This window comes from Varroa destructor, unplaced genomic scaffold (genome assembly GCF_002443255.2).
Source record: "Varroa destructor unplaced genomic scaffold, Vdes_3.0 BEIS01000003.1, whole genome shotgun sequence".
Lineage (NCBI taxonomy): Eukaryota > Metazoa > Arthropoda > Arachnida > Mesostigmata > Varroidae > Varroa > Varroa destructor.
In genome coordinates this window covers 45,476,839-45,498,919 of record NW_019211456.1, presented here as the reverse complement: position 1 = coordinate 45,498,919, position 22,081 = coordinate 45,476,839, and the positions used below count along the sequence as shown (strand labels likewise).

The 22,081-nt window shown below is 41.0% G+C and overlaps 3 protein-coding genes across 13 annotated transcripts in view; 2 read left to right on the top strand and 1 right to left on the bottom strand.

Moving 5' to 3' along the window:
* The window catches only part of LOC111246263 (uncharacterized), a 39,421-nt gene extending 19,270 nt beyond the window's left edge, over nt 1-20,151 (top strand). The window contains exons 1-3 of one of the 4 annotated variants that reach the window (XR_015324734.1): nt 14,707-15,129; nt 15,570-16,086; nt 19,313-20,151. Coding sequence is in view for 1 of the 4 variants with exons in the window: in XM_086984948.1 (XP_086841074.1) it covers nt 15,919-16,086; nt 19,313-19,576 (432 nt within the window). In the remaining 3 variants the exon portion in view is untranslated. Of the gene's footprint in view, nt 1-14,706; nt 15,130-15,569; nt 16,087-19,312 lie in introns of those variants that run through there. The other 3 variants (XR_015324735.1, XR_002671611.2, XM_086984948.1) reach the window with 3 other exon arrangements.
* LOC111246264 (uncharacterized) overlaps nt 1-22,081 on the bottom strand; it is a 44,698-nt gene that overhangs the window by 14,082 nt on the left and 8,535 nt on the right. Inside the window, exon 5 of one of the 8 annotated variants that reach the window (XM_086984951.1) lies at nt 12,513-14,578. The exons of 6 other annotated variants lie outside the window; for them this stretch is intronic. In XM_086984951.1, coding sequence (XP_086841077.1) covers nt 14,541-14,578 — 38 coding nt within the window. In that variant the 3' untranslated portion in view covers nt 12,513-14,540. Of the gene's footprint in view, nt 1-12,512; nt 14,579-22,081 lie in introns of those variants that run through there. One more of the 8 variants, XM_086984950.1, reaches the window with a different exon arrangement.
* Nucleotides 4,506-6,565, top strand: LOC111246262 (uncharacterized). Its single transcript, XM_022795558.2, has 2 exons — nt 4,506-4,626; nt 4,744-6,565. The coding sequence occupies exon 2, from the start codon at nt 4,756-4,758 to the stop codon at nt 5,767-5,769; it is 1,014 nt and encodes a 337-aa protein (XP_022651293.1). The 5' UTR covers nt 4,506-4,626; nt 4,744-4,755; the 3' UTR covers nt 5,770-6,565.

The window sequence follows — 22,081 nt, the reverse complement described above, 5'->3', positions numbered from 1 at the left end:
TTGATGTCTGCGGATGTCGCTGATTGCACAGCTGTCCACAGATGTCCTTTATTTACAACGTTGTCTCCTACTATGCTGGGTAAAAACGTGTTCACCCACCTTCAGGATAACTGCGACTTTGATTTATGGGCCACACTTACTGCCGATATATGTCCGATACCTATTTGCCAGAACGCCTCTTGACTAATATTTCATTGCTTTTATGCGGATAAAACGAACACCGTTATATTAGCTTATTTTTCATGTAAATGGTGCTACCTGGCCCGTTTCAGTGAGGGTGCCCAACTCAAGGGAGAGTGTGTGCCATGCCGCCAGACGCTGGAAGTGCTTTTCTCGTCATGCTGATGGCGTCGTGACGAGCTTCTTCGCTTGCTATTGAGAAGTACGTGCTGGTCTGAGTTCGAGTCCGAACGTTTGTTTCATGCTGGGAACACAGCCGTCTGATCGATGACCCCTACGGCACAGTGCTTGTCCAGAACAAACTGTCTGGTCTGTCAATATTTAAATATGCATTCTTCAGTTTCAAGTCTGTTTTTACGAGACGCGTTAGCATCAGCAAATATATAAATATTTGTTGAAAACAACCTACTACATGAAATTCCAACATGCTGTCGGACATGCTGGACAATTGTTGACTAGAGTATTTTCCTGACGTGCTACCAATTAGAACAGGCTTAGCAGCCGCCGCAGTACTGCACTCGTCTGAGAAAGCGTCAAACAAATTCGATCGTTCATTACGCTCACATATGACGCGATTTTTAGGTGTCTCTATGGTAGTATTATGGAAGAACATCTGTGCTGGTATGCGATGGATTCGAAGAATATTTAGTGCATTGTTGTCAACTTACAAAGACAAGGTTAAAACAGCTAGAACGCCTCAAAATCGATCTAAAGCGTCTGTTCTTCTATATTAAATCTGCGGTTGGAGAGAACGTCTCCTGACGAGAATCGGAATTACGGTTAATCAGCTCAGGTCTGATAGTCGTGCTGAGTAAGATACAGTTGGCAGTTTATAGACACAGGATGGTTAGACGTCGAGGACGTAACGTAAAGCTTTGTAGGCCACATTATGGCATAGATTACAATGTCAAGCTGTTTAATTTAGTTGCGTACAGAGTGAACGCAGATGGCAGCAGCAGCATGAGTAGTTTTTCCGGCCCACTCTAGATGTGAATCTTTACGCTAGCGTTTCAAGCAACTAGGACTACGCTGGCCCGTAGAACACCCATTAATTCTAATCAGCAACCTGGTATTTTCCAACATTATACCTTGATTAAACCGCTTGAATATGAATGTTCTGATTCAGCAGAATTAGAGATAAGAATACAATAGGATACACGGATCTGAAGAGGTACATCACAAATAATTAGTTGAATGCTTGCCTTATCTATTCATTCATTTACGTCCGTGTATCACGCTAGTAGATTATAGAAACTTCACTATTCCTACCATAGACCACCATAGTTATAAGGATATGTCTGTTGTAAGACAAATAGTAGTACTACTGCTATCTATACAAATAACCCTTAGAATATTGCTATGTTTAGAAGTGTTCGAGCTTATAAATGGTCCTTGGCCGTAATAAAACGTATATTTTATAAAGAGGAGCCGCGGGCCTCGAGAGGGCAGTGGCGAAGTGTAGAACGCGTTGAAGTCACAAATGAGATACCGAAGTGACGAAATTAGGGAAACATATGCTCAAAAGAGCTTAAGATTCATATTGCTGTTACAGCTAACTGAAAAGTTATACTCAAAAAAAAAAAAGCTCGGTATTGAGCACACGTGAACGCGCAAAACTGTATGAGTTCAAGGAATGAAGTTTAGTAATATTACTAAGATGACCTGAGCTTATTAGAAGCGCAGAAGCTGTGCTGTTCTTCGGCATCGCAGTTCATTCACTCTGGCTATTAGATGCGTTTGTCAATGCTCTGATCTATTTATCTAGAGTTTTATTTTGCAGTAAAACTGTGACTCTCGGAAAAGCTAGGGATCCGTTAATGCAGTCCGAGCACACATGTTCCAAATAGCCTAGCGTCTAATGGTAATAATGCGCAATGTGCTTTATGCCTCTGTGCCTAAAACAGGCTCAGTTCTTTTGACAGAAAAACGGGAGTAGGTAGTTCGGCAGACAGAATGTAACAGGTATCCAGCGCAGGATACCTCATGTACGGTTTCAGGACGGTGAGGCGGATTGTCTTTTTTTTCGTAGGCCTTAGTTAGCCTTTCGGCCAGTAAAAATAAACGATGATATATCTTCGTCGTGATAGCATGTTTGTGTTTCTACTATCTTAGGTACCGTTCACTCACTTACGCTTGGGTGCTTTCGGCGTTGAGTAACATGTCGAAAATAAATATTTGACATTACTCATAGTGGCCATTTCGTCTGACGTGGCCGCACTTGGGAGCGGTACAGCACCACCAACCACAGTTTACTTAAGATAGAAAATGCCTACTTATCTATTATTTGATTTTGCTCCTTTCTGAGGAAAAAAGTTTCTCATATTATAATGTCAATTGACAGCAGAGGTTGCTACCTAAATAAGAACTTGTCCGGTCCCTAATGCTGGTTCCTAAATGTTTAAGCAGTTAGCAACCAAATACTAGATTAGACTCTGTCGGGTATAAAGCGATAACCCAAATCAGCTGGGCCACTTCGACAGCCTTCGGCTTGAATATTTATTCCGCCTATAAATCCATCAATTGAACCTGGACACGTCAACCAAGGGGCTGACCATATGAAGAACAATTCCATCCAAAGTACATTCAGTACATTAATTATACAGAAAAACACGTGGAGGGTCTCTTGCTGCTGCGACAAAAAATTCACGGAGGCGCGCAAAGGGACGTCTTGCGAACTACTTGGCATTGTGATTAGCAGTATGGCCAACAGTGTCAACATTTCGACTTGTGAGCGTACTCAAATTAGATCGCTTCAATCTTTCTCTAGTAATTGGTAACCACTGCAATAAACCTCTAACAGATATGTATGAAATCTCATAATAAGTGATAACTTTTTACTGAACCGGTCGCATCGTTTCAGAGTCCGCATCTTATTGACACCACATTATTGCCCTCCTGGAGTTCTAGATCCTGCTTTTTTAAGCATACGTCTCGTACAAATGTTTATATTTTCTTATGCCTAAAAAAAAAGAACAGAAAACCTCTATTGCACTTACCAAAAAGCTTGGATTTATCGAAGTCCTTATAAATTGACCGCTTCCGTTGTTGTATGGAACCACATTCCAACTACTTCATTACGTGCAATGCACACATATCTCACCTGACGTAGCCGGACATTACCAGTTCATAAAGCTCGATGACACTGACGTCCTCAGGCTTTGTATGTAAGCTTTTTGATATTTCCTCGAGCGAAACTACTTTTTATTATTCAAATGGTCATGGTGTATACGCAAAGGCAACACGCCATTTCAATGAAGGAAGAACACATCAGTGAAGAACGAAGGGTTTTTTATGCGTCCTAAGTCAATAGGCAAGTTAGCTTTCAAAAGAATGTCCATTCATATAGTGTTTATTACTAATAAGGTCGTTTGAATTAACTATTAAAAAGAAATTCAAGTCGGTTGTTGTAACCAAATAGGCGAAAGATCCTATTAAAATTTTGACACCTTTTCAATATCGATTTGATAACAAGTAAACAACGGAGGCAAACAATGTTAGTACGGAGGGGGTAACCCATTTTACTCGCAGGTTGAAATACTTTTACTCGTTTGTAAACGGTGCTTTCGAAAATACCCAGTTACGTTCATTGCACGTTTTTTGCTTCTCTGTTTTGTAGGGCACGTGCAGGTGCAATTCCCGATCGACTCTATTAATAACGAGTCTAATAATAAGTAACTAATAATAAGTTCTCTTATCGTATCCTGCTCAATACCTTAAGCCAGTTCAACGTTTTATTTCAAAAAGCCAAAATTCCCCTAGCGCCAGCCAACAAATCGAAGTGGCGCTATATATTTAAAAATCTTCCCTGCCAGTCAGCCGTTTATAAGCCCTATTCGCTAAAGATTCGATAACTTCCGCGAAACCTTTTCACTATACGGAAAAAAAGAAAACATCTTCATTAAAGCCACTTCACATAGAAAATGTAGAACCTCGTTTTCCAACCACCTGCTCCTCGAATTCGAACAGGACATTCTGGAAAAAAAAGTCTATTGTAAGCCGTAATATAGAAAAAGAACAGAAAACAGAAAGCACGAAAAAACTGTACCAGAACGAGGTATTAAAGCTAAACGGTGTAATCCTGTTTAGCAATTTATAGACAAATGCCTAACATATGGCTGGTAGCTTTGACGATCCTTAATTCATTTCAATTAACTCGCACCCCATGGCTGCGATCAGTACAGATTTTACAATAAACTCAAGTGTTAAAAGCTAGATATTCACGAAGCAAAAGATATTCGAGCTTGTTATATTGACACATAAAGTATGTAATATTATGAAATGCCGCAAGCCCTTATGTTCTTTAGCAGTTAAATAATTTACCTTGCAATAACTTTGTAAATTTTTTGACGCTTACTGAGACGTAAGCGCAATTTGCAGTCTGTTTTTCAGGTGCAACTGCTCAGATATCGCGCAGTTGGCAAGGCATAAAACTTCATTGGGAATAAGGTGAGGTATCGCTGTTGTCAGCAGGAACAATTGCTTCAATCGTCCACATATGTATTCTAAAGTAGGATCTTCAATCAGTTAACCACACACAACAACGAAGCTTTTCGATTGTTATAGCAAACCTGCCAGATGTCAACAGCGCAAGATGAAGCTCTCACACGTAGTTCACAGAATCATGCGCAACCGCAGGGAAAACTATCTGCTGTAGATCTTACTTCACCGATATCACAAATGGCACCGTTAACTAATTGTCCGTTGTCACGGGCACCGAATTTCCCGCCTGGAGGCTCGTCCCCTACGACCGTTGAGGATCAATCGTCTGCTAAGATCCAAACAGTTTTTGGGACCCAGGAAAACTTTGAAAACCAACAGGCAGCCGGAGCCAAATCAGTCGCTGGAACCCAACTAAACTCTACCACACCGACAGTTACCTCTGCTGCTGCAACTCAGCAAATCGATAGAGCTTTACCAGCCAGCGTGACCCCTACAGATGAGACGACCACGGTAACCAAGCCATCGCCTTCTGCGACGGCGCCAGCATCGACCACATCCGCCAAGCAACGACAAGAGCCGTTCGAAGTATATATCGATTATCCAGCATTGCAGAAGTGCGAATCCGTTGATATCAATATTGATATTCGACAGTGGTCGCATCCAACGGTCGTTGCTTCAGGCAAGGGCGACTTGCAGACAGGACTCAATGGTAAGACTGTTCCAACTCTCTCAGGAGCAGGAACCCAAAAGCTACTTGCGCCGCATCCTAATGTCTCGATACAATATCCAGCGCAAGGACGACCGAAGCAGCAGGCCGAGCTTCAGGGTCAGGTTGTAGTGCTGCAGCAGCAGCAGCAGCAGCAGCAACAGCAGCAGCAACAGCAGGGTCAGCAACTCAGCCCGACCACGTGTGAAGGAAATGCGTTTCAAACCGATTATGTCATACGACATAAAGTTCACATTCCGCGAGCTGTCGTTGTACGAAAACCATGCGTTCACGAAAGGCCGCTTGTTCCAATCGGTAGTTGCATTTTCCTTGTACTCACCCTGAACGTGATCTTTCTCAGTGTTCTGCTTTATCGATCGTGGGACGGTGGCTGGATGCTTCTACCTCGAGGCTGGTCGGATGCGAAGGGCACCGGCAGATAGATCATTAGGAGCATTCCCTATAGTCACTTTAGAAAACTTCAAGCAAAGCAAAAAAGAGATTATTAAGAATATCAATTACATTCAGGAAAAAAATGTCCCTTATACATTGCGGATCAAGCAACAGGCTTGCCTTGCGGAAAACGCACCACAGCGGCAACCGAAAAGCTTCAACTGCAAATATTCACACTAAGTATACAGTAATAAAGAGGAACCCGAGTATTGCGATCATTTCACTTATGCAGCTAGACAAATCTTCTGCTCTGTACTGCGTCAACCTTTATCTTAATACTATTAAGATAAAGGTAAGATAAAAGTACGAGCAACTTTTCGAACTTGACCAAGATCAACAGCTAACTTAAAACGGCAAAGCAAAGGTTCTCGAAAAAAGAACACAGGATCACTGCAGGATCCACTGTTACAAGTTCACCAAAGCTATTTGTTACTGCTATTGCACTCTACAGCACGTAACGGCACTCGTTAGAAGTTACTTTATACGATTGCATACTTACTAGTGTTACTGTGGTGTCTTCAAGTGTCTAACTTGGCTAGGGTTTTTTTTAACACCGCAGAATCTAGTAAGAAAACCTAGTAGTAGTGTACTTCTAGGCCAGAAGTTTATCGAACGATGGCTGAGTTTCTTTGAAAAAAAAAAAGGTGAACTTATTTGCACGATAATACCAGTTTCTGTTTGAAAAATTTTGCTACGGTGTTACAACAAACTACTACGAAGCTCGTTACGATATTTAAAACGAGATAGAAATACTGAAGGGAGAAACGAGCAGATTCCTTGAATAGAATAGACATGATTAAATAAAGTATTTACCTTCTGTAGGAGTGTATTCAACTTTTATAGAGGTTGAGCTCCTAAAACGAGGACTGTCATAGACGTTTGCCACCTCAATCCATTCTACCTGAATGCTTGCCAGACTATATGTCAGTACAATCATATTTGCATAGAAAACCACGTGTGATAATAGTGTTCATATGGTACGGTATACGGTATTCATATGGGTTTGAGGCAGTTTCAAACGGCAAATCAGACTTCAGGAACGGAATTCAGACACGGAAAATCAGGCAAAGCAAGCAGGAAAACAAAGTGGGGTTTATGTTTTTTTCACTTCTACAACCGATTGAATAACATCATGCGTACAATATGGGTGTATTCATGGAGTGTCATAATTTCCATGCGCCTATATTCTTGCCATTTTATAAATTACTTCGCACATATCATAGTGTTAGTTCATGACTTTTGCCCACAGCCTAAGTGTTAATAAGTCGAAAAAACAAAATCGCGCTTTTTAACATTGATCCAATGCCGGCTTTACATAGCCTATGAATTGAAAAAAAACAAAAACAAAAACTTAACAGCCCTGTTCTACGATGTTAGTACGAAAATCAAAATCTGTTACATCTAAGTATTAACACTCCTGATAGAGGGCTCGGGTTAGCATACTGGTCTCAAATTCTAATTCCAAACTCTACGCTAACATCAGACCCAGGTCTCTATTCACTAACTCATGCTCTTTTTGCACGAGGTTCATATCATGTGCTATCACTTTACGAGCCTTGATACATATGATATTACGTCATCCATTCAATAGCCATTTTGTGTCTCCTTCTGCACGTGACTAGCTTAGGGCCAAGAGTTTCGCTTGCTTCCTTTAGCCTCATCCATAGTATTATCTTCAATCGGTCGTACTCCTGCTCACTTCACCTGTGAGTCTGCTCAGTCCTACGAATTCTATTTTCCTTCTAGCCGGGCCGAAGATACGACTCTAGTAATACTCTCAACCATTCACCCTTGCATTTCTAGGCTGTAGCGTTTTTTGCAATGGTCAAGTCCAGTCTATTCTCTACGTAGCACGTGGCCCTCTCCTCGCCAAGTATGATGCACGAGAGCATTCTGGCTAGCACTAGGGCCGTCGCAGCAGAAACCCCGTAGCCCTAAAGCCCGTAGTCATTTTTATGGCTACTGTCGTTTCGGAATGTAACGGAGTCGCTTGGCTCTTGTTAAAATTCTTCTTCTTGCCACGACGAGGCGTATAGAACAACTAACCCAACTAATGGGGCTAGTGCCTGTATGGTATTTTCCTTTTTTTTTGTCTTTGGCTTTACACATGCCAGGTTGGCCGTCACTTTTATCGTTTTATCAACGAGATGTTCTACACAAGTAATCCCCGTTCGACCTGTATTTTTTAATCCTCTTAGATACTTACATTTTTGTCAGGGCTATTGTTCGTCCCCCTAAAATTATCTTCAATTTTGTTAATGCTTTTTGTTAATTAAACATAGAGCCTCGTTTTTCTTACATGTAAATATTTTTGATCATGATTTTTCCGATTGTGCCAGCTTTTTGTTTGCTCTATCCTCGATAATGTAATTGGCTCTAGCCGTGACAAATAGCGCCAAATCGTCACCATATACTACACAATCAACTGTTTCTACAAAATCTGGAGTCTTTACGACACTGTTATGACCAGTATTCCAAGGGGTAGACCTTAGACTCAGCCCTTGGGCAACCCCAGTCATAACTGATAATCTGTTTGTTTGTGTGCCGAGATTTCTGTCATAAATATGATAAGATCGTTTTATGATAAGATCCCTTCTTTTAGTGCAGTTACGGTCACCCTTTAGCCCATGGTGTTAGACCCGTTTTTCGCATTCTATTCTCGCACAACATTTCTAGTTTTCAAAAACTTTTATCTCAAGCTTTTCAAACACTTCACTTTTTCAAGCACGCTTTAAGCGTGAATTTTTCCTTTCGAAAGCTAAATAAACTTCGAGAACGCTTTCTACACTTCAGTTTCTGTATAAGTTGACCAATGATAATGCTTTCCGTGACTTTAGCTGTAGCACTTACAAGAACAAATACATGGGTCTGTGGGCTGACGGACTCCTTTGTTAGCCAGCTTGGATACAAAGATCAGATCTGATTCTTCTTATAACTTTAGAAAGCGGAGTTCTATCAGCAGTCTGCTTACTAGGCCCATAAAGAGTTCGCCTGCGCTTGACGAAGAGCTTGACAACTCTTTATGAAGCCCCATTCAAGCTTAGGACTTTTCTTTCGGCCAGATATCGTTTTGCTATCGTTAACCCTTTTGCTTTCACTTCTGGGATTTCTCTTGCAAGTATAGGCGCCTAATTTCAAGATTTTTGTAACAGGGTTGGGGCCATTCTCCTGAATCTCTCGGATAAAAGTCGAGGTGCTCGTTTCGTACGATGGTCATAGTGATCCGATATGAAGGCCTCGCATGTCTACCTCTACCTTCTCGACTAACCCTTTCCATTTGGCTGCCTGACTCCTTTTAATTTTAGTGCGCAGTTACTTGAAACTGCCTAGACATAATATCTATGTGGTCATATTCTTTCTTCCATCTCTTCCTTCGCGTGTCTTCGTTACCAATTGAGTGTTGTCGTGTACCATCTTCTTCTGTGTCTAAGTTTCGGCACTCTCGTCATTCTACATATACTTCCTCTATGATGTTTCGAAAATACTGGATTTGCCTTCTTACGTGCTTCCATTAGGTAGTGTCTGAGCATGTGTTCATCCATCTATCCTGGGAACTGGAAGCAAGGTCTATCGATCCTACTTCCGAGTGTCACACGATTTAGCGTCTACCATCTCTCTTTACGGCGCGGTGATAAGTCTAATCTCTTGGCAACCATAGTAAATGTAATGTACCGGTGATGATCATTTAGGCTGACTTCCTCCTTACCTATGAATAAGTGCCACCCGATCTATCTCACTCTTGTATCCTTACCATTAATGATATGGTGGGGATACAGGAAACAGTCATGATTATTGGTTGCCCCGTTCACCGAATCGCTGTGTCAGACCTACCATCAGCTGCCCATTCTGAGGAGCCTACAACTTTTTTCTTGGCTTGTCCAGTAGGTAGAAGCCTATTCTAAACCTCTGTGCTACCACACTTAGGTACATAATATGCTTTCTTACTTCGATTTAGAAGGATTTTGATGATTTCATTGCTACTTTGCTGTGGGCTATGCTCAGGTATAATCCGTCCCTGAACGCCTGTTGACGATCTTCTTCCTGCGGTCGCTAATATCTGTTGCATCCTTCCGCTTACAGTCAGTTTGCGAAATGCCAGTTTTACATAACCTTTCTACATTTCTTCTTCAGCCTCTTGTTTCTTGTAGTTTGCCCTGTTACTTGTAGTAGCCTTGTAGTTTGCTGTGTGTCCGTCCATTTCACGCTCATAGCAAAAATAGATCGAACCTTTTCAGCTACGTTGGCCTAACCTAAGTCGTAGTTATAGCAGCGTTTTTCATAGATTTTGCTGTACTTGTACTGGTTACCCCTACGTTGCATTCTTTGGTAGTTGTAAAATGTCCACAGTGGAAACTATCCTTCTGGCAAGTTGTATATGTTTTCTAGCGTGACCTTTTTCAAGATAATTTTTTTTAAAAACCCGTAAAGATTGCCAGTAGGCTAGCTTTTGGACTTTTCCAATTGGAGTTTTATTTCTTTCGGAAGGCCCAGTACGTCACTAGGTCCTTTCTTATCTCTTCAGCATCCGGATCAACGTTTTCGCTAAACTTCAGCTGTCTTTTTCGACGATGCCAACGAAAAATTCACTTCCCTCACCTTAGTTCGCGCATTTTAATTACCAGTCGATGGGCTGGTAAGGCTCTCCTACTTATCTTGGTTACATTCAATAACTTTGTCATTTTCCTGACACCAAATCCCTTGAGCTTTCCTGGATGTTTTCCGCTCCTCTGAAATATGTGTAAGAGAAATTTCTTTGGCGTTTAGCTTCCTTGTCAGAGTTACCATTTCTCGAAGAACCTTAAAAAAACCTTCTACAGACTCGGCAGACCCAACCATTCCAATCACCAGGGATTCTGTGAGTACCACTGGCTGAGGGGCACCAGAGCCTGTTCGCCTCTCGTCATCAATTTTTTTGGAGCCCTTACATTTGTTTAGATCCGCCACGGCGCCAACTGGGAAGGCAGGAACCTAGGAGGCTGACGGCAGTAGTTGTCGAGTCGTTCTCATGGCCATGTTCTTATCGAACTCCTTGTTGAGCAGTATAGCTCAGGCCTTTCTAAATGTCATAACACTTTTATTGCTCTGGCTTGACAGAAGGAACAGCTTGTCTGGTCATTCGTTGACTAGTATCTTCGTCTAGGATTCAATAGTAATAGCTTCTGCCAAGATTTTTTTTAACTTCTAACTTGTTCGCTCTGGTTGTCCCCAGTACTTCCCTTTCAACTTCTGAGTGGCATTTTGAGCACAGATGGTCTGCTGTTTTTTCATGCATTTCTTTCTTTCCTGCTTCCTTATTGAAGCGTCTAGGTCTTTTTTGGTTTTCTTATTTGCTTCCTAGGGACTTGTTGCTCTCCCTGTGCTTCTTTTTACCCTTCTGCCAAGTTCTTTTGTCTTACCTAGCCTATTTGCCTTCCAGTACGTCCTTGAATAGTCATCTGAATGCTACCTTAATACCTATTCGGGCGTTCCCATGTTTTTCTAGCAACCTGGTTAGCTTTTTTATCCTGGGAACTGCGCTATTTCCTCACTGATAGTATTGTGTTTCCGCTGCGCCTTCGTCATCACCCGATTTTATTTTTTTCGTTTGATCCTTGGTGCTCGATATACTTGCATTTTCTCCTCGGCAATCCGTCAACTCCATTCTCTTATTGTCTCCCAAGAAGGATAATCCCTGCTTTGGCAAGTATGGTTCGTATTGGAACCCCCACCGTCGTACATCAACTGATTTTGAACCGAGTCCTGAAGCTTACCTTCCATGGATACGATTCTGAATGAGAAGTTGTATCTCATTACTTCCAGTGTTAGACTGATGTATTGTTACCTGTTGGCGATTTATCATGGCGCTTATGAGTTTACCACCACAATGTTACCTTACTAGAGATCAATTTATATTATTGTATTGCTAACCGACTGTTCCATTCAAGTATGTGCGTCGTCCGCGCTAGTGCACGGTCCATAGCTAACGTTCTGTCCATTGCAACGACATCCGAAGGCTACACGAAACGGAGATTTTCCTTAGAGTAAACGAATGGCAAAAAAAAGCTATGTATACTATATCTTCCGCAACGTTTTTTTAAGGACCGTTAAATACCGTTTTTTTTTTTCGCCGATGTGTTTCGCTTAAAATATATGTATGCAATCGATGAATATATAGTCGCTGACTTTGAAGGTGCTTTGCCCTGTAGTAGATGCGGCAGACACGACTGCATTGAAAATCCAATTTCAATCCAGATCAATAAAAGGCCAATGTATCTAACGTAAAGACTGTCTTGCTTGTTCACTGGGCTAAGAGACGTAGTTTGCATAAGAGCAAACCCAAAATAGTTTTGAAAACCTTGATATACGGGACAAGATTGCGGGAACCGTTTCAAACATGTCCGCACATCCCGGATGCTGTGCCTCCCCGCATTTTGGCTTGCCATCCGTCCATTGTCCGCCGTCGACATCGGTCATCGTTATGTCCTTTTATCATTATATTATTATTACTGTTATAAATTGCTCATCCCACAATAAACTGATATACACGGAATTCAAATCTCTGAAACTCAGCTGAGAATTTACCCGAAACTGCGTAGTTACGAGTCTAAAACCTACTAATTCGGTCAGAGCAATGGGGTATCCCCAACCGCAAAGTCTTTACTACATTTTGACGGAGTGTAGACGGAGCACGATTAAAAATATATTATGATATTATAAAGGACTTAGGAATAGTATAGGCATTAGGTTTTCGCAGATTTTATATTATATAAACGGATAGCAATGTTTCGCATTTGTAAGTGTATGCTATCTGTATCAGTAAAGGACGAAAATGCCAAATTCCTCTGTTGGGTTCAATTGGCGCGCTCTCTATATAACGCGTAGTCTTCTTCCAAATCTACCCTACCTGTTACAAAACTACAACATGAGTAATAACTCCGTTGAAACAATTGTATAGTTTTATTCCAGCGTCGAACTACGCGAATCTGAAGATTGTGGAGTTGTTTGGCAACAACGAAGTTCACCAGTTAAGTTCTTTCCGATTCTGATCAGACTCACTGTGATTCAGTCGATCTACTTATCATTTCGTTGTATTGTCAATGGGCGACGCCAAATGCTGTAAAAGTTGTCGCAAGGTTGTCAGTCGGGAATTAGACTGCGATAGGTTCGATCTTAGAAAAGTCGTTCGATCCGTTTTGGGCCTACTAATATTGGCGAAGGCGATTTGCGACCTTCTGATGATTCCGATTTGTTGGCTGATGTACCCAAATCTTTTCCAAAAATATGGCGCCTCTTTGGTACTCATCTCCTTTTCCATCGCAATATTAGATGATTGCAACATGATAATTTTAAAGGCTACTTCACACGAAGGAGCTAATCAGCTACCCTATTCATTAATTGGCATACTAATGGTATCTGAAATGATTCTGTTTGGATACGTCGGCGTCTCTCTGGTAAAAGCAGAGAATTTTCTACCGATTGCTAATGGCATAATGCTCTCCCTTGTATTCTTACACATTCTCCTGCGCGCAGGTCTTCTTTTTGCTGCCAAAAATTGCTCGGCAATACGTATTGTACAAGAGCGGGACAAGATGTTGAGGGAAGGCACAAATATTCCTGATGACGCGCCCGGAGCTGCTAGCTTTCAAGCGATTCCAGTGTAGACTTACGTCTCCTCCTTTCGTACAAATAAGTTAGCGTTGTCTCTTCGCGCTGCTACCAAACGTCCATGGTTATCGTTGCTGCTGGACTTGGTTTCATCTTGGGTCAACTTTTGATGACTGTGCAAAGAACTTCACCGCAAAGCATTTATGCTGAGTATATTCACTGAAAGCATTACAGATGCCTGGTATTATCGCGTTCACCCTGTGTGTACAATAGATGTACGAGGCACAATTAATGACAGCTGAGACGCAAAACCCACTGATGACTGCTGCGAACAAATCGAATGTTTGGACTTTACAAATACAATCATCTTCCTATACGAAATAGCATAATGTTCATACTGCAACAATGTGCTAGATCGTTTAGGATAAAGTTTATCTCCCGTATGTCGCAAGAAATTGGTCAGCCAGCATTTGTTCCTTGTTACTTTATTCAATATTGAAAAATGCATCTGATCAAGAGAATTCATTTCGTGAACTGTGTCAGATGTCGATAGCCGTTCAGCGTTTCCATTCGTTTTCGTGCTAATCGTTTCCTCAGCATCGCTGGCTTGTCTTCATATCTGCATCTGTAAATGCGTTTAGGAACTTCCACGGTCGTAATATTGTGTTGTTGGAATTGCCCACACGGGTAGCTGCAGTTACCCTTACGATTAGGCCGAGTTACCTTGTGTGACTAGTGTTAGGTTTGGTAGACATGCAAGCAAACACGTCTACGCTATTTAAATGCGATCCCGGAGCGAGCAGAAGGAAGTGTTCCTATTACTAAATAGCCGGCATATTATTTACACGGAGTTCCTCAAAAACGAAGCTCAAATAGTAACGTACTTGATCTCAAGCTGGCGCCTTGCGAAGCCACCAATCGACTTGTGCGTGCTCTACAACGCTGTTAATGTATTTCTAGTTTAGAGACATTGATCATGCTGCCACTATATTGTATAACTGTATATTGACCCGGGCTTCTTTTTGCGATGGATGAAAGGTTTTTGACGCGAGTTGAAGCGCGGAAGGAAGTTTGGCCAGAGGAAGCTCACGGCAACAGTGACAAATGGACTGATAGTATCGAAGATGGCGGGCGATCTCGTCATGATCCCTTCATCCTGGACCCTATTGCCAAATCTTCATCTAGTGTGGGGTTCGGCAATGCCCGTCGTTGGCGCTGCGGAATAATTTTAACATAATTATCCTGAAAGCTACCTCGTCCGACATATGCAACGAGCTACAATATCGTCTATTTTAAACGCTTCTTGCAATGGAAATAGTTCTGGTTTTCTATGGCGGAGCGTTCTTGTTAGACAGACACGCTCACAACATCAAAAATGGAACACTATTTATATTGGATGTGTGTGTGTGTGTGTATGTATTGCATATTACAGCGCATATAGTTCTTCTAATCTCATACGGTAAATGTCCTAGGGCAAGTGTTAAAATAAGACGTCAAAGCTGCACCGGCCTACAAGAAGGGCAAAGAGACGTCTTTCTCTGGAGCATTATGAAAAGAGCGGGCGATTTAGGGAAACACCATATCACAACCGAGTCATTCACCTACAAATAACCTGGCAGCAATTAAACTCATCAAACAGATACAAGATGGACCGCTGTTAACTCAGTTGGCCAATGGAACGGCTGAATAGTTCGAGCTTTTCATTAGCTCACATCAAAAATAGCTCGACCAGTCGATTTTGCCTCATGGTAAAGAAACTTTACATTGTAAGTCTGTTCTATACAATTCTTGACATAAAGCACCCAGTTAAGCAGTAAGGTTCTAGAATATTCTCATATCATGTTTGCCTTCGGCCATATCCTCTTTGTGTAGAGATCTATTTACCAACGTAAGTATAAATGGATAATAGGCCTTATAAATAGTACCCCACTGCAGCTTGTGTTTGTTGTTTTATGTTAATACGTCTGTCATGACTTAAGTTAATTGATTGATTGATAGGCCGATTCCCAACTGCCAGGTTTACCTGAAATTAGGTTTGAACAAAGACAATAATAGTCTGAGTGGAACCTATCACTTTCTGAAATATGAAGTATGGGTTAATGAATCACAGTAAATGCTTATATGACAATATCTGCTGGGTTTTCGTGTTCCATAAATGCTCGCGCCCTAACGGCGTTTTTTGTTGTCCGCGATTCTCTTTTTATAGACCAGCTACCGCCATGCAGGACAAGGAGAGCCAACACTGACAAAAGTAAGTCATTTAGCTACCGCCACGAAGCTGGGGAGAGACTGTCACACAACAACGTTCTATCCTGGACTTTGTGACGAATGGCCCTTTCCCGTATCGTAGATGCAATATTGGAGGTCTGGCGACTAGCGCGCAGGAACCAGCTAACTCTTGGATTGTTCTCATCTTAGTAAAAGCATTTAGTGACATAAACTTTTAAAGTTAAAGTCGCTCAATTCGTAGCGTGTAAAACATATCATGTAAGATAATATTAGTACTAACAAACATATTTGAGAGGGTGCTGCTGATCAAAAAATTGCAAGCTATTATGATGCGTAACTTGGAGCCGACCCCCCTGATACGTTCAGAGACGGAGGAGTCAGTCAGCAGTGTCGGCTCCGACAAAACACTATCTGTGGCATCTTGCGATAGGCCAGAAATTGTCCGAATGATCCGGAAAGTTGATGTCAAGGACGAGACAGTATCCAAAGGAACGGTAAGTGTCTACGAGTGCTTAATAAGTTAGCTGTGTGCAATAGAAATATCGTGTAAGATACGGATGACAAATGAAGTAAACACCTAACGTAGTAACTAAATGTACCGTCGCACTTCTTCGCTGAATGTCTTGTGCAAGGAAAAGCTGATTAGAAATGCCTATCTGCTGCTTCTTTTAGACTGTACTAAAATCTATTATAACACTGCTAGATATTTTCTTCTATTTTCAAACGAACGTCTCTGTCTGAGACAGAGACATTTGTTTGAACATTAAACGGGCTTAAAATACTAGATGCCATCTTTCAATTGTCAGATAAACAACGGTACCTCGTAAGGTCTAAATTTCAGATCGTTCGAACTGCCCCACCACCAACCAATTTGCGTGTCTGATCTGCGTGTTCCATAAACGCTTCCTCTTTAAACGTTACCGTTTCCATTGGCTAACTTCCCATTTAGTCCTTCCTTGAACGCGTACGTAGTCTCCTAATGCGCCCTGCCTGTACACGAGTGCGTAACCTGAGCCTGTACGATTGTCGCTGTGTGTCAAGCTGTACGGGCGTGCACAGGAAGCTAATTAGGTACGTCAAGATATTGCATGGGTAAACGCAAACTGGTCATGATGCAGACGAGATTTCGTCAACCAAACTCGTCTACGACCTGTCTTTTTTTCTTACCCACTATCCTTTATATGGTAGAATCTCATACGAACAAAAGAACGCTAGCTGTTACGTTCGCACGAACTTGAAAGACGAAAGGCAATTACACATACAGCCAAGCAGGCTACATTGCAAACGACTATTCTGCATACAAAAATGTGTCTTGAGATCGTTACCGATAAATGTCACTGTCGACTAAACACGCCTCGGGATCACACGATGTGTTACTAATTGAAATCCCCTATTTTTTGACAGGGTTTCTGTTATTGCGATATTATTATTGTAAAAAAAACCACGTAACCCGCAGTAGCGTTTAAATTTATCCTGCAATTACTCTCGCTAAGTGTGTGCCGCCGTTCTATGTTAATAAATATGCTTTAACAAAGTGAAGAGTCTGCCAAGTGTATTAAAGTACTGACTTGGGAGTTCGTAGTACTGGTCATTTCCGTTTGCGTACTACATTTTTATTAATCCCGTGTTGAGCTCTCATAGTATACCGCTCGCGGGTTCCGGCCGCTCTCAATAGGATTAGTGTACTTTTATACATATACAGTATAGGCTATGCGGAAACGTTTGCTTCCTATATTGATGTATTTCTCTACTATCTTTAGGAAGATATTAAAAAAGCAACTATTTCGTTTCTAACGAAGATGTTCGTTAGCTTCTGCTTAGTGCGACGCTATAAATGGTATTAAATAATAAATTATTAAGTATGAAAAATACAGATACACTTGTTATAAACGGTATTTTAATTTTGTAACCTATTATCTTAATAGTTCGATAAAGGTATGTCCTTTTGATTCTTCTGAACTAAATGGGTGCTGTGAGTGGGTGCACTGTCTTACTGAAAGATAATTGCTTTCATGCACCACTCTGCCGATGCCCAGGGTACTTTATGAAGCCTTTAGGTATTCGCTTGTTCTCTAATGGTTTTCTTTTCCGCAACCTTCACTATTATGCAACACTCGGAAATTTTATTCTAGTCTCAAGCTGAACACTTTCAGATTGCATACGTACCAGCGATGGTTTCTTCGATTCAGTCTTAATCAGCGGAAATATTTTCCCCCCAGAAAAAATCTCGATCCCGCTTCCTGCTTAACAGGCTCAGCAGAAAATGGGAGAGAACTAGCGTTCCACTTAGCATCGTTTGAGAGACTTTCTCTAGCTTTTATGATGAACAATTAGAGGAACTTTTGGGGGTTGCTCATTTGGGAGGGTGTTGGCTTTGTTCATTTGCAGAATAATCTGCTAAATAGCGCACCAGAGAACCAGAATCAACATATATGCATGTATTCCTTTCTGATCAGTTTCTTACTCTCAAGATATCTCGTTTTCACCCTTTGAAAGTAGAAAGGAGACATATACGCATTCCGTTACATGGCTGTCGTTATCACATTTTTCAGTCTTTTTTGCGGGTTCTTCACATTTTGTCTAAGGAACCCCTTCAAGAACTTAGAAAGCCGTCTAAATTGGTACTCTATCTGATCAAATAAATTTTTAGTTTGGATATCGTCTGCCCGGCTCGGAAGTTTTCGATCGTGGCCGCTTTTTTATTTCATCTGAAAAAACGACTTGCCTTACCTAATTTGGACGGTATTTTCATTTTATTGTCACCAGATTAGCTTTTGTTTGGGCTTTCCCTTGCCACACTTTTAACTAAAATGTGTTGTGTGGCTGGCGTGTCCTGTATATTATAAAAACCATAGGCCAAGAAAATTCAAATTGTAGCTAAATTAGGCTCACGCTAATAATAATACTAGTATATGAGCTATATATTGCATCTTAAGCATTGTCACATTCTATGTGGCTATTTTTTTTTACAATTGCAAATGGGTGCCATAACCTCTAGCACCCAGTAGCATAACATAAATCTACTACATTTGACAGAGAAGTGGCTCAGAAGTAATACGCTTCAGACCGTCGTCAGTTAGATCTCAATGGATATCTTATACATGAGTTAATTCAAAGTGAGTTCTTTCAATAAGGCTAGTCAAAGACTTCAGCCGTATGAAAAGAATTGAAACATCTGTTACATTTTTACATGTCGTCGAAAGTTGCTGCTCTATCGTAAATTATTCGACTGGTCGTAGAGATATATTACAACGAACTTACTAGCCAGCGCAGTTAGGTTCTATTTCAGAGATAATCACTAAGGATCGCAAAGGCTTACCGTTACGAGTTTGCTTGTAGAATCCGCTAGCGAGTAACCCCTAAGTAATTTAAAGCCCAAAAATAATGATACCGTTTGAGTATATACTCGAAGGATGTACTCAAAGGAGGCGAAAAGGAACCGCCTGTTGCCCACGATTGACCATACATGTTTTTTTCGAAATCGATCAACACTAACACTCGCCTCAGTTGCGACGATTATCGTTCTATCTGGCTGGTATTTTTCAACTACATAACAAAAACATGTTTGTTACGGTATTTCCTGCAGAAGTATTGCATCTCTTACCATCCATGGCCGACTCTCGAAGACATTCACGCCAAATTAGAGTACTACTACTTAATTGGCTAGCAGCAACGTTTTCTTTACTAAAAGAAATCTATATTGCTTTCGTTAATTCTTAGGTAAGCCGCTGTCAGTCTGTAACGTCCTTGGCATCTCTCCGAAATGCTCCGTGCGGGTCCAATCAGATCACGAATGGTGGAGACGGTCTGTTCAGGCGGCCGTCAAAGTTTAGCATTGACGGACATAACGGTTTTTGTTCAACCCGAAGTTCGCCAGAGCTGTTCGAAGATGCCAGCGAGTTTTTTCAACGAAATACGCCGGCTCCGCATCGAGAATCAGGAGCTCCGTGCAGCCGACCACCGACTGAAGGCCGAAATCTGTGATCTTAAGGCAAACATTTTAGCCCTTTACGGCCAGTTGTCCAAATGCCGTCAGCTGGCGCGAGCATTCAACAACTGCGTATCATAGAAAACGCTTCTATAACGCTCATGCCAGCATGCGATAGCATATGATAAACTCTATGCGAAACGACGATGCAAGTTATTGCAGGTATACAAAAATGCCAGATGTGTACTCGCAACGATGAGAAAAAAACCACGAAAATGAACGACAGAAATCATCTTACTTGTGAGATAGTGAGTCGAAGTTACGGCTCGCTGCTGGCGGGAGTGTTTGTAAATTAGACGACCGAATCAACGCGTACTATAAAAATAACTCCATGCGCTAAGTTGAATGTTTTCTACCTTTCCTATATAACTTTTACTATTTGTTAACATATTTGTGTCCTGTGTGTGACAGACGAATGATAAACACTCGAATCAAATCTGGTGAATAATATTGATCCTAATGATTCGTCTGTTATTGTCTAGATCTTCATACTGTAAGAGAGCGCTCGCAAACGACCATACGATACGCGTGCTTTTATTTGTTCGTAAAATAAAATATACTAAATACTGGACTCCGTTTTTTTCTTTAATGACTTATGCCAGCATAGCTTTATTACGCTAAAAATCAATAGTAATTACACAAATCTCTCCTCGTATATCTATCACTATCTGTTAGAAAAGGTACGTTTTGACTAGCTGCCAAAGAAAGACTTCGAACACTTTCTGTAGATGCCTCCATGAGCAATTACACCACCAATCAGTAGCGGCCCCCTGACTGCATATGGCTTCATTCGGCTGGGTATCTGTTTCCTATATGTTCCTACATGTTTAAGTGTGTTTGTACGCGTCTAAATATCGACGCGTTCATTCGACAACTGTCCAATAGAAAAAAAAGAAGAGTGAGAAATGGTGCAAAGAACAAGAATACAATGGCACTAACTGAAATAGGCTCAACAATTCCATTATAATTAATATCCTATCAGTCTATCAAATCCTCGTAGTCGGCCACTCGTGTGGGGCCCCATAACTAACACTCAAACATCAACGCAAATAGTTAAAATTATGGAATCATTAAAAAACAGTCTTCTTATAGGTGTTACTTATCACCATAAGGACTATTAATAAGAATCATATTCAAAACTTAAACATTGAAAAGGTAAAAATCGAGACATCTGTTTTTTTGCAAGAATTCATCTAATCCGTATTTCTTACCCGCTTCAAATGCAAATGAAAATAGCTACAGAACAGAGTTAGCTTCGTTTACCACAGAGATATTAAATGGCCTAGTAAGTTAATTTATTAAACTAACCTTTCGACGACGAAATACTAAGGATCGCGTATCTCCTACGCTCTCTGCAACTCATACTATTAGCTCATACCGGGAATAGTATAGTTGTTCTACTTTATTTACCTAAAAACTTTTACCTCCATCAAGAAGTTAATGCTGCGGATTCATTAAAAGTAGATTAGTTATGTATGATTGGTTTAAAAAGCAATCATTAGTTGTTCGTTTGTGTAAAATAGAGAAACTCTAAGCATGTATTATCATTGTTTTTTTTTTTCTATAAAGGCTAGTTAAGAAAAGATTCCTCCACCTGCATTACTTACCTGCTATACATCTTATACTTCATACAATTTGCCTACTATGTGTTTGCCAAGTTTTTATATTACAGGACGGCCAAACTTACGTCCCTGTACCGGATTTCCTTCCCATGTATCTAATGCATATGAGTATATATGCCTATTAGCATAAATTAGGCCTGTATACTTGCTAACAGTTGCGCTTCTACATACATAGACGTTAGAGAGAGTAAAAGAAACAGAACGTGAGAGAATGAAGGAGAGGGGGATAACGGACCCTACACAGAGGAAAGTTAATTTTCTCTCCCGCAAAGGGGGTCAGTTTTGTTTGACAAACGAAACAAGCAATGGCTGACATTGACTCGACTCCAGTTCGACGATTATTCATTTTAAGCGCGTTCAACTGTGAATTTACGAAACTCTAACGTCACAAGACGTTTCTAAAACTCGATAGCGCCTTATTTAAAAAGTGAACCGACAATCTCATCTTTAGAGATATTCAAATAACTCTCGCTAGTCCCGTAAAGCGTCCCACTATACGCCATCACCTGTTTTCTACTCATCGAAATTAGACATCCACTACGATTAACCTTGGGAATCTGTAGCAATCGTGAATTTCGAAAAATAACGTATTGGCATTATTTAATTGGCACTCGAGGTAAGGACCTGCCTGAATCGTGCCTGTAGGAACAGACTTCCCTTACGTCTTTCACATTGAATTGAGTTTTTAGTGATTTTCAGCTAATCCACCTGATTTGATAAAAGAAATCGCCACGGATGCTGAAACAATACGTCTGATTATAACTACAGTGGATTATGCATGCCTCGTCGATTTGGGTGGAGTACTGTGCATGGTCAAGCAGCGACTACCCCTCAGCACTAGAGAGTTTTTATTAAGTAACACTAGCATTAAGTACCCCG